The sequence below is a fragment of the Pristiophorus japonicus genome, chromosome 8 (assembly GCF_044704955.1).
Source record: "Pristiophorus japonicus isolate sPriJap1 chromosome 8, sPriJap1.hap1, whole genome shotgun sequence".
NCBI lineage: Eukaryota > Metazoa > Chordata > Chondrichthyes > Pristiophoridae > Pristiophorus > Pristiophorus japonicus.
In genome coordinates, this window is record NC_091984.1 from 216,969,425 (window position 1) to 216,986,358 (window position 16,934).

Below are 16,934 nucleotides of genomic sequence, written 5' to 3' on the forward strand. Positions count from 1 at the left end.
TCAGAATAAAGTTTTTTTTATTACTTATGAAACTATGTTGTACAAAAAATTTAATACCACAATATATTAATCTTACTGTGATCTGTATTTACAGAGCTTGGTAAGGCTGTTTGGAACAAGCAACAGGAAAAGAGAAACAATCATTTAAACCACATCCTTGAACACAAGGCTGTAACCGTGTTCCATGTACAAACCAAACAAGCTCCTTCTCACGTGGAGTATGGAGAGCAGTAACTCTCAATTACAGCAAACAACTGTAACTAAAACTCAAATTGGGTCTTTTTGTACAACATTAGATCAAATAATTACTCATTCACCTTTTTCTCGTTCAGCATTGTAAATAAGTATTGTGCTGTGGATTTATTTCTGCTAGAAGTTGATCAAGGCTTTCTGAATACATTTCATCAAAGACCCTCAAATAGGCACCAAGTCAGATAACTGTCACCCCTGTGCACCTGGAGTGTTTTTGAACCCAGACCCCAGTAAGGCTGTCAAGAGAACATCACCCAAACCAATAGAACTTTTTCCATTGCTGTTGTCTTAACTGTCTGCTGAGAAAATACCTAAAATGGAATCAGCTGCATCACATCAACATGATGCAGTTATTCCGAATGAGCTTCTGGGTAAATTTACAGGATCAGCAACTACAGTTGACTGTTTATTCCACCCCCAATATCCTTGAAACTTGTTAATTTACTGTAAAATTAACTACCAAAATCCAAGCACATAATCCTGAATAATCTGAGTTATGATCTTGTTTTCTCAAGATTTGTATAATATTTAAAAGTTGGAAAATAGAAAATTTGGGGCTGAGGATTTTATCACCAAATTACTTTAATTACCCTCTAATCTTGAGAGCATTCAAAAATTTGAATCATTAAACCTCCCAATTGGCACATATTCAAATGAATTTAAGGGGACAATTTTATTCCCTCGTTTGTGAAGACTCCAAATTGGATGAACAATCTGATGTCAGATGTTATGTTAGATCCAATTTTTAGAAGACATTAACTACATCTCATAATTAACACAAATGATTTCCCCCCTTATGGGGACAGTCAGAATTGGAGGAGCCATAAAGCTTTTGTACCACTTCCTCCAAATGTTATACTTTGGTACAACACAAATATTAAGGTGGTTAATACCTGCTGTGTTATTTCCCTCTCTAAATGCACATTTGAAATATTAAAATGATTGATTAATGTAGCTTCTGGGCATTCAGAAAACTACAGTGCTTTAAAATGTGGCATGCAGCAGGCCCAATCTAAAGACAGAAGTTGAAATCTGGTGAGACAGCTGATGAACTGTTTGGATCTGATTAGAAAACAGCATTCTCTTCCACTCAGATCTCCCCACCCACCATCCACAAGTTCGGTGTGTACACTCTGACACAAAATTAACCTGGAATAAATCTTAGGGTGGTTTTGAAATCTAAATGTACCCATTTGAAATTCAAATGGCAGGATGGAAACATTTAATAGCATCTTCAGATGAGGAGAGCTGAATGATGACATTCCAAATTGCGACCTCGGCTTCAGATGCATCCCTCCCATCCCAATATGCAAGGGACATCCCTGTTATCAAACCCAAACACTTATGCACCACATATTTACATTCACCTGGCACATCGTGTAACACTTACTTCACACTCAAATTCTTAGTTTGTTCATTTTTTTTTTTAATTGCACTGGTCATTTTTCATTTGGAAGTACAATAAAAACCAAACTAGATCATCAATCCGTTTTCATTCTAATAGCTCCCGATAAGTTATCCATACTAAATCATATAAATGAGATTTCTGGGCCTCACCCATAACCTTGTGACTTCCATAACCTAGTGACTTTATCCAGTGATTAGCTGAGTCACACAGATCAGGAAGGTCATAAGTTTGATTTCTGGACTGTACTGACTTAGCTAATATCAGGAAGGTTGGTGTTAGGCCCCAGTGCCAGGGAGGGAAATACCAAACAGGGTTCCCGTTTCTAATAGCTATCCAGCGACCCTTGCTAGAAGTGCACATGTATGGAATCATACAAATACAGTTTTGGGCTTAGGAGGAACAGTCTACCACCATTGACTATCAATGCTCATGCATGAATAAATAGTCATTTGAATACCAAAAGAAGGCAACCATATCTGTGTAACCATATCCCAAAAAGGACAGAATACCTTACAGGATGGGGAGGGGACAAAATCATTCAACCAAAATAATATTTCTCATCTCCCACCTCCATTAGCTCAATTTACTTTTAGGTATCTACTTGTAATCCAAGTAGTTAAACTGAACAAATAGTATAAAGAACACCTCTCTTCCTCAATGGGCATCTTACCCAGACAACTGTACAATAGACTGGAAGCACAGTATTAGTGATACCATTTTGCTTTAAATCTTCCTTCTGGAAGGTGAAAGTTCAATCCCTTACTCCCGTACAAAGAATTAAGATTCCTTTCTTATCTCCTGCTTTTTCCCAATCTACAAATGTAATTATTTTTTTTTTGGCATACTGCTGGTTAGGTGTTAAGATGGATAGTGATACTGAAGATTCAGGACTCTTATGAGAAGCAACTCTTACCATTACCTTCCATACATTCCATTTGGTTTGGTCCTGAACAGGTTTGCCATGTTGCTCTCTAGTTTGATTTACTGATGATTCACTTGTGGTTGTACATTCGGCTTTGGTATTCTGTTCAGATCGTGTTTTTTCTTCCCCTCTTTACCTTTGATTCCACAAAATGTTATGATTACAATCAGAAATAAAATTATACCAATAACCATTTAGTACATTGGTAAAATCTTCCAGATGTGAAACCCTTTCTACCTGCCCTATATCCAGATGAATGAATGCAGATAGATAAAATTTTGCAGATGCCTTGGTGTCACGTCTATACTGACTAAATGTTGTAAAGCCTCAGAATGTTTACATTTAACTTGGGTTGAATTTTGACATAAAAGTAAAGAAAATAACTCCCCTAACTGTGGTTGTTGTGGGTATTCTCCTCATCCCAAAAAGATGACAGGATTCATTAGAAATGAACAAGACTGTTGTGGGCTGGAGAGATCCCTGCAAGACACTTAGAGAGCGGACTGAGGGGTTTTCTACCACTGTGCGAGATTAGTTTGATTTCCTGTTGTTCGTATGCGCTCTTATTTCTTCTGCTGAAGTTGAGTCATCCTCATTTAGAGAAATACAAATGCACCACAGCTTTAGTTTTAACTGCCACCATGTCCAAATAAAGTCAGGAGGAAACACGTTTCTTTCATCAACAAGTGACTCGTAAAAGTATCAGTAAACTGAAAGCCTTTGTTCATTAAGAAGTGCTTATCAAACGCTATAATACAAACAATATGCAACTCTATTTAACATCCAGCATTGATCCAACATTTCATTCATGACCCCAGTCTCAAACCAGCACCAAGAGAGATGTTGCATTATCCTTTACCTTTGAATTGGCTCTTATGGAACTAAGCTATAGTATCATGAAAGGTTAGCTTCATAAACTTTGTGCGTGAGAGTGCTTTTGTGTGTGGAGATAATTAAAAATACAATTTAAACCTAACTTTGCAAAGAACTGGCAATATTTAATGCTGAGATGAAGATAAGCCCTATGTTCACTTTGTTCCTCAACTGAATCAAAGATATGGGGAGAATTCAAGCTGCAGTGGATGCTAGGATAGGCGAGTTGAAATATGAAAATGATGAGCTTGATGGGTGAATCACCTTTCCTTGTCCTCAATATCTTATGTTCTTGTTTTCAGATAGTTTCTGAGCCCAGTTTCACCATCTCCAAACTCAGATCTTCAGAACAAAAGGCCAAAGGAGAATTTCTACCATTGGCTGGTAAACTGGTGCAGTGGACCTCACCCACCTGTTCCAGTACCTGCCCGATTTTCATTTCAGTTGATTTGACTGAGGGGGGTGATTTGCTCCACCAATTTACTGTCCTACACCCTACCCACATGTGACCTGAAAGCATATGGTGTAAAGTCTTCGAATGGTAAACTAGAGCAATGGCCCTGAACAGGTCATGCTGACAGTCATCAGCAAATATTTTTGAAGTTTCTGAGGCCGATACTATTGGTGATTAATTCCATCACCAAACTAGTCAACTTAATTGTTCTATTAAGTGATCTACATGGAATGATGTTTAAAAAAAAGACTGAATTATATCTACTCTTCAAGAATGATGAATAATCACCCCCTTCACATAATGAAAAACGTGATTTGGATATCTACTGGCAAAGTGTACTATCCAAGTTCTAGAAGTTACTAGGCTTAGACAAGTTGATTAATGATATCTGCAGAGAAGGTGGCTATTATACTAATGCCATACTGTGCCATTAGTGATGTATAATGGGGCACTTTCTTCAGTTAAAGCAATGACAAAGATCTTGAAGGAAGACACTAGGTGGCAGACCCCATTGGGAGCTTCCAATGGTACTTCCTTACTGGGTGATAGGACACATTGAATCTTTAAAACTCTCTATGGGGAGGTGAAAAAATTAATCAGTTACCCCAGAGTTACACACACCTTCTAGCGGCCAATGAGAGAGCAGCATTGGTTGAAGTCTGGGAGCACACTATCTGCCTACTATATTGGCCAGGAGAGACCCAAGAAAAGGACAAGAATTCAGGTCTGTGTGCTGAAAAAACCAATTGGACACAGCTGCCCTGCTCAGCCAAAACCAGAGGGACTGGGCACAGAGGAATTGCACTAGTTAAAATAATTCTAACTTGATGCTTGATTTTACTGTTGTAAAGAATTAAACTAATCCCACGTAGGTGAATGGATAGACGTGTACACTTCAGACAGGCAGATAAATGAGGAGCAATACATTGGCTAGTCCTTTGAGATGTCACTGAAGATTGGCCACATGTGGTAGTGTCTATTTTAGACCAATCAGGTTTGGCTCAGTCCAACTCTGTACATCACTGTTTCAAAGTGGAAGGTGATGGACCAAGGGATTGAATGAAAAGGCTAAATTTCCCTCTCAATGCAGCAACTAACACCGAAGAGCGGAATGGGTTGAGAGAGAGAAAATGTTTTGCTGGTGGGAGGACAGGAATTCCACACCCATTAAACATAACAAAGGACTCATTTATACACAATGAATAGACTTTGATCAGATTGTAAAACTAAAATACAAAAAAAGAAAATTTACTGATTACAGATATCACATTCACCATCATCGTTCTTTTAAAATATAAAATACCACATACTTTGTTATAATTCTCAAACATACATTCAGAATAAAGATTTAGAGAGACTGTTGTGCAACACAAGTGATTATCTGAATGCCAACTTTACAGAGGAACTCAATTACCTCCTGATCTGGTAGAAATCAAAACCGTGCAGGAAGCCTTTCCCCACAATTACACATCACTAGGTATGAAGAAGATGGCAATATGGCTGATACCTGGTCTTTAAAGAGGAAAATAAACACACACAAAACCCAAGACGTTCTCTGTGCCGTGTCTGTCTGTGTCCTATTTCACACCACTCAGTATAGGAGCATAATAGGAAACATGGCAATTTAAACGGTAAATAATCTGAGCATGCCCAGCTAGCACGATGGATCATGGGACCATTACGGCAACAATTCAAAATTAAGCTTCCCATGATTCAGTGGGATATTTTGGGTATGCTCTGTATACAGCAATGAGGCAATATCAATTTTATTTTAAAAAAGCTTCATTCTAGCCAAAAGGCAACAAGGGCTGCTGTCAGACGGCAAAGATAGAATTACAGTGGTTTTATATCTAGTCTGGTTGCTGTAGTCTAGATAAGTTTACCATGTTAGGCCTTCTTAATTAAGCTAGATGTCATCTTCTAAGGGGCTAAAGATTGAATGGTCAGATAACCACAAACCAATCTTAAAAGCTTGAGTAAGGTGTGTTTAAGGATGGGCACTTAACGTAATCTCAGCATGGAAAGTTAAGCACATACTTTGGCCAACATCACAGGAATTTCACACTCTAAAGCTTTATTCTGAATGTTTCATTACAAAAAATATACAACATCCAGACTTCCTCTCAGGAGTTCAGTCTCATTTCAGTGCACTCTTTGAACCTTTGAGAAACAAAACCCAGATCTCAACCATAGTTATGATACAGGAGTACTTTGTAGAATAGTGGGAATGTAAACACATGGCACATGATCTACAGCAGCTCACAACCAAATAAGGTGGGAGGTGACTGGAAGCTTACCCCAGTTAAAGTACTGGATGGCTGGAAGTATATCCAAGCAGTTCAGTACTCCTTCAGATCAACATCACAACGTTCCTTCTCCCCAACAATTCATTAATCGTGTGTGGTAGCAATCTCTTTTGCAATATCCACGTATCAAATGGATTAAGGGGAATCCCTCATATCTGTTAAGTATGTATATTAACAGTGTAATTTCCAATATATGTTGTGTCATGATTGCAACTCCATTTGAATTGGGTGGAAGAGAGGGGAGGAAAAGGCAGTGGAGGAAAGAGCTTATGCAAGTTGCACTAGTGACATGCTCAGTTCCTTTGTTCTTCTGCTTTCTGTGGTAATATTGTAATGTTATGGAGCCATTGTCCCTAGGCCTGTAATAAAGGATATGCTGACTGACCGACTGCAGTGCCGCACCTCTAACCATTCTTGCAGTATCTCAATTTTAATCCTGGATTTTTACATTTTTCTCCTTTCTATAGATCCACCCATTGTGCAACATTGCCTGAGGGGAGACGGCAGACAGGTGACTAGCTCCCCAGCTTCTGCCAATATTGGCACCTGGGAGGAGGTTGGAAGTTGGCTTGGCCTGCTGTCTAAGATTTCAGCTCACTGAATGGTCGCGCTCTTGACTGGTTACATGGTATCTCTGTTGCTCTGATATTGTTCTAATGTCTTCGAGGTAGTCACTGCCTACTGGGGGAAGCAGTGGGGAGGGGTTGAGCTCCAGTCAGCCACACTGTCAGGTGTCAAGCCAGTTCTTTTTCTTGCCAGATATACAACTTGTTTACAAAGGCAAACCAAAAAAAAGTACAAATATTTACAGCCCTTTGTGCAGACAGTTACTAAGTTTTAACAGGTTATTGCTTTTCTTCCTGCATCTGAAGGGAAAAATAATAATAAGAAGAAATATTTAACTATATATTGAACAGAAGCACAATCTTTTAACGAGGCATTTTGCCTACCTGGCAGGTTGGCAGATATTTCTCTAATTCATAAACACAGGCGAGTGCTTCTTGTGAAAATCAGTGTCAATAAAAGAAAAAGGTTTTAGCCAATGAAACAGTATTTGATAAAAAATTGTCCTACATCTAGCCAATCAAATTGTGACATAACCAGCTTGCATTCCTGTCATGGTGGTAAACACTTTGTTTTGTTTACATTTTATAAAAACAGAAAACACACAATGTCTAGTTCGTCTTAACAAGAGTTCAAGAAGAGTGAATGAAGCAAGGTTTCTACAAATCAATTCCAAGTGCACTGTGGAGCATGGGGAAGGTGATCGTTGGTTTTTAATACTTACTCTCCTGATACACACATACAATGCTACATTACAGGGCACCCAATGGGCACAAATGATATAAAAATGTACATTATATGGAGCTCACCGTCATATTATTGTGAAACAGGATCACCCAGAAAGATGAAGCAAACAAGTTTCAGTGAGGAATTGATTTTTAGAACCTTCTTTTTGTTTTATTACCACTAGCACCAAAGTGTCAGCAGTTCTCGAACAGAAAGAACAATGTAGGGTAGACCTACTCAGGGTGGTGAATTCTATTCCAATGAGTTCGGCTCATCTGCTCTTTGCATTGGAACACTATTCAAGAATTTCCTGGTGAATAGTTGTAGTTCCAGTAGGCGAGAGTGACCATATACACCAGAACTTCCTGGGCCACATGGTCCAATCCCCATCTTCCACACATACTACCCGCTCTCTTAACTGAAGCACTGTGGAGAGCACCTAGCTCAATCACAGCCATTAGATTGTGTTTTTAAAAATTTATTTGTTTTAAAGTGACATTTCTTAGGGTTTCAGGCAATGAACCCTAGCATCTGACAAAATAGAGCATTATTCTGATTGATGTATGAACTTTAAGCAGCCTATTCATAAAGTACTATGGGAAGGCACCATGCAGGTAGCGAGGCAGGAAGCGACAGCAGCAGTTTGTGTTTTTTTTCTTTTTCTTTCTTTTTAAAAGTTGGTGGAGAGTTAAGGCTTGTATCAGACTCATTTTCCTCTTGGGTCTTATTCATTCATTGCTCTGTAAAATAAAACAAACCAAACATTTCAGTATTGGAAAGAAGACTTACTCAAACAGGAAACATTCTGCCCATTGCACGATTCGGAAGTGCACCTTTTTAACAAGTACGTACACACACACGCCTCTCAGTCACTCAACAGACATAGCTCACTCCTGCATCACTCGGCTGAGCACTCCAATCCCATTCTCTGTCCAACAACACATACAGACACCAACATTTGTTGCTCAATTGGTCACTTGTGCACATCCTAAAGTGCTCTCCAGTTTGATGGAAGATTCCCATTTGTTAGTCAAGGTGTTATGGCAGAAACAATCCCGGATTATAACTGCTTAACCATCATTGGCTGTGCCTTCAGCTGTTTGGGCCCTAAGCTCGGGAACTCCCTCCCGAACCCTCTCCATCTCTCTTTCCTCCTTTAAGACACTCCTTAAAACCTACCTTTTTAAAACAAGTTTTTGGTCATCTGCCTCAAGAACATAAGAAATAGGAAAGGAGTAAGTCGTACGGCCCCTCGAGCCTGCTCCGCCATTCAATAAGATCTGATCATGGACTTAGCTCCACCTCCCTGTCCGCTCCCCATAACTCCATATCTCTTTATCGTTTAAGAAACTGTCTATTTCTGTCTTAAATTTATTCAATGTCCCAGTTTACACAGCTCTCTGAGGCAGCAAATTCCACAGATTTACAACCCTCAGAGAAGAAATTTCTCCTCATCTCAGTTTTAAATGGGTGGCCCCTTAGTCTAAGATCATGCCCTCTAGTTCTAGTCTCCCTTAATATTTCTTCTTTTGTAGCTTGGTGTCAAATCTATATGTTTTGACTTGTAACACTGTTGTGAAGTACCTTGGGATGTTTTACTACGTTAAAGTTGCTATATAAATCAAAGTTATTGTTATCCTTGCACTGGGGAACCTGGGATCCAATTCTAGTCTCGACATACATTTCAGGTCATTATACTGTCTCAACAATATTCTTTAACCAGTCTGAAAAGGGCGCCCAGTACTGCACTACGGTGGAAAAAAAATTCCCACACTTATTATTCATTTCTGACTACATCTCTGCCTCCGAAACTTATGGTGCAAAATTGTGGAACTTTCTGATCCTCACCTCAGCATTATGAAGATCAACAATGAGGGATGCTCAAGGCTGCCCTTCTACAAGTGATCACTTATTTGAGATTTTTTTCAAATCCTGAATCCACTCCATTAAAAATCATTCCTTCCACTCCCAATAGCTCAATCCAATTTGACTCCATATACGACTAGGACTGGTGATAAGGTAAAAATTAGGAGACAGCCATTGGTATAATGACATTCATGCTCTTTGAAAGCTCGGTCCAATTGGGACTGAATAACAGGTTGGCCTTCTATTCTATCTCTGCAAGCAAACAGTCAAATCATCAGAGCAAGCAGCCAGTTCAACTCCTCCAGACTTTCAAATGACTCTTGTAGCTCTCTCCCTCCTGAATCCCACTAAAGTACTAGCTGCTCCTACTAGCGCTCCCTCAGACTATAGCATTGCTGCTCTTTCCTGAATTTTCCCAGAAGCAGCTGGATGTTATGCGATGATAAATCACTAGCCTCATTTCTGAGATCACAGCATTCTCAACCAATGTTCAAATTGCACACAACTGTGTAGCGCTATACAGAAGGGTTGAACTTGGACGAATGCATGGAGTGACAAGTTCGCAGCAGCTCAGGAGATCTTACCCAATCGGGACTACTAGGTTGATGCATATTCAACCTTTTCTTTAACTTCAGTTCCTGTAACCATGAAGGAGACTTTTCTTCTGACCTAAAGGGAGGAATGGAAATGCCAAAGTGTCATCATAATCATGTACATTAATGAGTAGATGGATTAGAAGGGCAATATGAAGTTGTAACATACTCATTGGATTCACTTTGTGTCATAATGTGACCCCCTGAAACTGCCCAAACTCAGACTGTATGCAACAACTTTGAACACACTCATCACTGGATCACAGGACAATAAGAGACGGCATTTGTAATGAAGAGAAGGCAAAAGCGAGAGTCAGCCCCTAGGTGATGACATATGTCTCCCAGAAGAAGGCTTAGACAGATGCTCGGAGCAAATCTCCTGCCAGGCTTTACAGTTGCTTGGCTCAGGAAACTAGTGAGAGAGCAAAGGGTCCTTAAACACTCAAAGTCTGCACTGGAAACACAGTTTGAACACAATGAAAAATCTCTGCTTACCCTTCCTCTTTGAGCCCTCGCTGGGCAGGAGGCCTGTTATGTGCACCCTCTTTCCTTCGTTTGTTTCTCTCTATGCAGGCCTAGGAAAAAGAGATAGAAATAAAACTAGAGTAACTAGACACAGCCATGCTGACATTGGGTACTGTTATATCCATAATAAAATAATGTGATTGAGTACTGTAGACGTGAGTAAGTGTGACCTTAGTCTCTTTATTCTAACTCCAGAGTGTTGGTGCAGCATGGGAGGCCTGCTTATATACAGTGCTCCCAAGGGATGCTGGGATCCCTTGGGACTCCCAACAGGTACGCCCTCTGGTGGCGGTTGAATGCTGGTTACATAGCGTTGCATACATAACATCACTCCCTCCCCAAAGTCAATAGTACACTTATTTACAGGGCGAGACGATCTGGGGCTTTTCGCTCCCTAGTCGATCGTCTCGGTTCAAATTCAGGTGCAGGCGAGTTGTTTGGTTCTTCACTGGGCTGCTGCGCAGCTGGCTTTGCAGGGCTGCTGGGGGTGATGAGTTCAGCTTTGTGGTCAACCGTGATGTCGGTTGCCACTTGTGTATGTGTCGGAGAGTCGAAGTTGGTGGTGTCCTCTTCAGGTTGCTCATGGCTGTCTATGAATCGCAGTTTGGTTTGGTCCAAATGCTTTCTGCAAGTTAGTCCATTTGCGAGTTTGACCTGAAACACCCTACTCCCTTCTTTGGCTATGACAATGCCAGCAAGCCATTTGGGACCATGTCCATAGTTGAGTACAAATACAGGGTCATTGACTTCAATATTGCGTGACAAATTTACGCGATCATGGTACATGCTTTGTTGATGCCGCCTGCCCTCGACGTGATCATGGTGGACGAGAGAAAGCCTTGTTTTGGGCACCCTTTTCATGAGCAGCTCGGCTGGGGAACCCCGGTGAGCGAGTGGGGTGTGGTGCGGTAGCGAAGCAGGACTCGGGACAGGCGGGTCTGCAGGGAGCCTTCCGAAACACTTTTCAAGCTTTGCTTGATGATTTGGACTGCCCGTTCTGCCTGGCCGTTGGATGCGGGCTTGAACGGGGCAGATGTGATGTGCTTGATCTCATTGCGCGTCATGAATTCCTTGAATTCAGCGCTGGTGAAGCATGGCCCATTGTTGCTGACAAGGACATCAGGCAGGCCGTGCGTGGCAAACATGGCTCGTAGGTTTTCGATGGTGGCAGTGGACGTGCTTACAGACATTATTACACGCTCAATCCACTTAGAATAAGCATCCACAATAACCAAGAAAATTTTGCCGAGAAACGGGCCAGCGAAGTCAACGTGGATCCTAGACCACGGTTTGGAGGGCCATGACCACAAACTTAGCGTTGCCTCCCTGGGTGCATTGCTCAGTTGAGAGCAAGTGTTGCATTGGTCCACGAAAGACTCCAAATCGGAGTCAATGCCGGGCCACCACACATGGGATCTGGCTATAGCTTTCATCATTACTATGCCTAGATGGATACTGTGCAGGTCATGTATGAATGTTTCCCTGCCTTTCTTGGGAAAAAACATGCGATTACCCCACAAAAGACAGCCCGCCTGTATGGACATTTCGTCTTTACGCCGCTGGAATGGCTTGATCTCTTCATGCATCTCCGTTGGGACTCTGGACCAGCTCCCAAGGAGGACAGTTTTTTTTTTTTTTTTTACAAGGGACAGTAAAGGATCCTGGCTGGTCCAGGTCCTGATCTGGCGGGCCATAACGGGTGAGTTTTCATTTTCAAATGCATCCATCACAAGAGCAAGTCTGCAGGCTGTGCCATTTCCACCCCGGTGGTGGGCAATGGTAGCCAACTGAGGGCGTCAGCGCAGTTCTCTGTGTCTGGCCCTGTGGTGAATGACATAGTTATATGCAGACAGTGTGAGCACCCATCTTTGGATGCAAGCAGAGGCATTGGTATTAATACCTTTGCTCTCTGAGAATAGCAATATGAGCGGCTTATGGTCAGTTTCTAACTCGAACTTAAGCCCAAACAGATACTGATGCATTTTTTTTACCCCGTAAACGCATGCCAGAGCTTCTTTTTCAGTCATGCTGTAGGCCCTTTCGGACCTGGATGCATAAGTGACCGGTTGCAATGTTCCCGATTCGTTTGCTTGTTGTAACACACACCCGACCCCGTACGAAGACGCATCGCAAGCTAGCATTAAATGTTTAGAAAGATCATACAGGACAAGCAGTTTGTTGGAACATAACAGATTTCGGGCTTTCTCAAAAGCTGTCTCTTGTGATTTCCCCCATACCCGTCATCTCCCTTGCGTAGCAACACGTGTAGAGATTCCAGCAAGGTCCTTAACCTGGGTAAGAAATTACCAAAATAATTGAGGAGTCCCAGGAACGACCGCAGCTCCATCAAGTTCTGTGGTCTCGGCGCTTTCTTGATGGCCTCCGCCTTGGCGTCAGTGGGTCTGATGCCGCCTGCCTTGATTCTTCTCCTGAAGAATCAGATCTCTGGCACCAGGAAAACACACTTCGAGCTTTTCAACCAGAGTCCTGCACAATCTAGCTGACTTAGAACCTCTTCCAGGTTCTGCAAGTGTTCGATGGTGTCCCGACCTGTGACCAGTATGTCGTCCTGGAAAACCACGGTGCGCGGAACCGACTTTAGCAGACTCTCCATGTTCCTTTGAAAAATAGCCGCGGCCGATCGAATCCCAAACGGGCATCTATTGTAGATGAACAGACCTTTGTGCGTGTTGATGCAGGTGAGGCCTTTCGAAGATTCCGCCAGCTCCTGCGTCATGTAGGCCGAGGTCAGGTCCAACTTGGTGAACATCGTTCCTCCTGCCAGCGTCGCAAATAGATCATCTGCCTTAGGTCTCGGGTACTGTTCCTGCAGCGAAAAACGGTTAATCGTTACTTTATAGTCCCTGCAAATTCTAACCGTGCCATCACTCTTGAGAACCGGAACAATCGGACTGGCCCACTCGTTGAACTCCACCGGTGCGATGATGCCCTCTCGCTGCAGCCTGTCGAGCTCGATCTCCACTTTCTCTCGTGCCATATATGGCACCGCCCATGACTTGTGGTGGATGGTCGTGTACCGGGAACCAAGTGGATCTGTACCTTCGCCCCCGTGAAGCTTCTGATGCTTGGCTCAAACAACGATGGAAACTTGCTCAGAACCTGGGCACATGCGGCATCTTCGACGTACGAAAGCGCTCGGATGTCATCCCAGTTCCAGCGGATTTTTCCCAGCCAGCTTCTGTCGAACAGTGTGGGGCCATCTCCTGGTACTATCCATAGTTCGTGCACTGCTCCATCATAGGACACTTTTACTGCTGCGCTGCCAATTACAGGGATCACTTCTTTAGTGTCAGTTCTCAGCTTGGTGTGAATGGGGCTCAGCTTGGGCCTGTGTGCCTTGTTGCACCACAGCCTCTCGAAGCCTTTTTGCTCAGGATGGACTGACTCGCACCCGTGTCCAATGCTATGGATACTGGAATTCCGTTCAGTTCAACTTTTAACATGATTGGTGGACATTTCGTGGTGAAGGTGTGTACCCTGTACACTTCTGCCTCCTCGGTTTGAGTCTCTAGTTCAGTTTGATCCACCATGGATCGGTCTTCCTCTGCAATGTGGTGGTTTGCAGGGTTTGCAGCTTGACTGCACATTTGCTGGAGGTGTCCCATTGTTCCACAGCCTTTGCACGCATGTTTGAAGCGGCATTGATGGGTTTGATGATCACCTCCGCAGCGCTAACAAGGCGTTAACTGCCTCGCATTATCGCTTGTTGACAGTCTAGGAGTCATCTGAGGTCGTGCAGCTGCAGGCGTGTACGTTCTGCCATATGCATTCCTGCCTGAAAATGATATTACTTTGTGTACAGTACTTGCCAAAACATCTTTGTGCTGCGAAATTTGTTTGGTGTTATCGCTGGTGGACATAAATGCCTGGGCTATTGTTACGGCTTTGCTCAGGTTCGGTGTTTCAACAGTCAATCGTTTGCGAAGGATAACCTCATGGCCAATGCCAAGCACAAAAAAGTCTCTTAGCATTTGCTCCAAGAATCCATCAAATTCGCAATGTCCTGCAAGGCGCCCTAGTTCGGCGACGTAGCTCGCCACTTCCTGGCGTTGACATGTGTAAAATCGATACCTTGCCAGCAGAATGCTCTCCTTTGGATTTAGGTGCTCCCGGACCAGCGTACACAGTTCTTCATACGATTTGGTTGTTGGTTTCACCGGAGCAAGAAGATTCTTCATGAGGTCATAGGTTGTTGCCCCGCAGACGGTGAGGAGGATCGCCCTTCGGTTGGCAGTGTTCACACTCCCTTCCAGCTCATTGGCCACAAAGTATTGGTCGAGTCACTCCACGAAGGCCTCCCAATCGTCCCCTTGTGAGAATTTCTCCAGGATACCAACAGTTCTCTGCATTTTCGCATGATGGTTCATTATCTCATCGCCAGTTGTTATGTCCATAATAAAGTAATGTGATTGAATACTGTAGATGTGAGTAAGTGTGACCTTAGTCTCTTTATTCTAACTCCAGAGTGTTGATACAGCATGGGATGCCTGCTTATATACAGTGCTCCCAAGGGATGCTGGTATCCCTTGGACTCCAACAGACACGCCCTCTGGTGGCAGTAGAATGCTGGTTACATAGGATTGCATACATAATGGATACAATTAACTAAAATCAGAAGAGAGCATTCACTGCACGAATTATATTCTGCATGAAACGTGTGCGGCTGCAGGATTTAGGTTGAAATAAGGTCAAGCATGTTTGTGTGCATATTACACCCAGCTCTCCCTAAACAGAAGGTAGAACAAAATCATTCAATGGGAAAAGGCAGTTTAACCCATCAGGACTGTATATAAGCTGATCTGTCATGTACTCTACCTCACTCATTTAATCTCCTCAGGATTGGCTCTGCAAACATTCTCCCTGCCCCAACAAAAATAAATCAAAGAAAACTCTGTCTACCCTCATGATCATGTTATACATTCTAGACCGTTGCGATTTCCACAATCCCAGCAGCTCGGGAGCCATTGCGTTCCAAACAGCATTTGGTTTTCTCTATCAGTCCTTATCCCTATAACCCTAAATCCTGTTTCTATCCAGATATCCATCCACTTCCTTTTAAAAGGTGTTAATTGACAGCATTAATTGCTGATTAATTGGGAGTCTATTTGATACAACCACAAGTTAAAAAAAAAACTCTTCTTATCTCAAGTCTTGCACGAGACTTGTTAATGTTATACTTGTCTCCTGTAGCTTTAGGCTCATAGTTCGAGTTGAATTACATTATCCATTCTTCTCCACATTTAAAAAAATTTATCCTCTCAATCTTTTGCTATCAGTCTCTATAACTTCAGAGTTTTAAGTCTTGGCTCATTCTTCCATAATCTTCTCTGAGCTCTGCTAAATGTGACTATGTCCTTTTGAAGAGTAAGGTGCCCAAAATTACACACATTGTGTCAAATGTGACATTACCAATGATCACACAAGGTTGGAATGTGTTCTGACATGGTCAAAAGAACTCTGAGATGGATCCCTGCATTTGATAATAAAAGTAGAAATTGCTGGAAATACTCAGCAGGTCAGGCAACACTGGAGGAGAGAAGTGACAAGTTACATTTGGAGTCGATGACCTTTCACCAGATAACTTTTCAAACCTTTCATCAGAACAGTTCTGACGAAAGGTCATCGACCTGTAGCGTTAACTCGTTACTTCTCTCCACAGATGCTTTCCGACCTGCTGTTTAACAGCTGGTTACAGATTGGCTTTGGCAGAAATCAAGGAGCAGGTTGACTGTATGCTCCCATTGGCACAGGTATAGTCAGACCGGGGTCAAGCAGGGCTGCGTCATCGCCCCAACCCTCTTCTCAATCTTCCTCGTTGCCATGCTCCACCGCACAGTTGACAAGCTCCCCGTTAGAGTGAAACTAAACTACAGAACCAGTGGGAAGCTGTTCAACCTTCGCCGTCTCCAGGCCAGGTCCAAGGCCACTCCAACCTGTGTCGTCGAGCTACAGTACTCGGACGACGCCTGCGTCTGTGCACACACAGAGGCTGAACTCCAGGACATAGTCGACGTACTTACCGAGGTGTATGAAAGCATGGGCCTTACGCTAAACATCAGTAAGACAAAGGTCCTCCACCAGCTTGTCCTCGCCGCACAGCACTGCCCCCAGCCATCAAGATCCACGGCACAGCCCTGGACAATGTGGACCACTTCCCCTATCTCGGGAGCCTCCTATCAACAAGAGCAGGCATTGACGACGAGATCCAACACTGCCTCCAGTGCGCCAGTGTAGCTTTCGGCCAGCTGGGGAAAAGAGCATTTGAAGACCAGGCCCTCAAAACTGTCACCAAGCTCATGGTCTACAGGGCCGTAGTAATACCCACCTTCCTGTATGGCTCAGAGACAGTAGACACCTCAAAAGTCGCTGGAGAAAGACCACCAGCGATGTCTCCGCAAGATCCTACAAATCCCCTGGGAGGACA

General features: G+C 42.9%; 1 protein-coding gene across 1 annotated transcript in view; it reads right to left on the reverse strand.

Moving 5' to 3' along the window:
- The window catches only part of LOC139268998 (uncharacterized), a 175,329-nt gene continuing 158,395 nt past the window's right edge, over positions 1-16,934 (reverse strand). The window contains exons 7-9 of the mRNA XM_070887920.1: positions 10,460-10,539; positions 9,956-10,040; positions 1-8,245 (exon numbers count right to left, since the gene is read on the reverse strand). Coding sequence (XP_070744021.1) covers positions 8,234-8,245; positions 9,956-10,040; positions 10,460-10,539 — 177 coding nt within the window. The 3' untranslated portion in view covers positions 1-8,233. The remainder of the gene's footprint in view (positions 8,246-9,955; positions 10,041-10,459; positions 10,540-16,934) is intronic.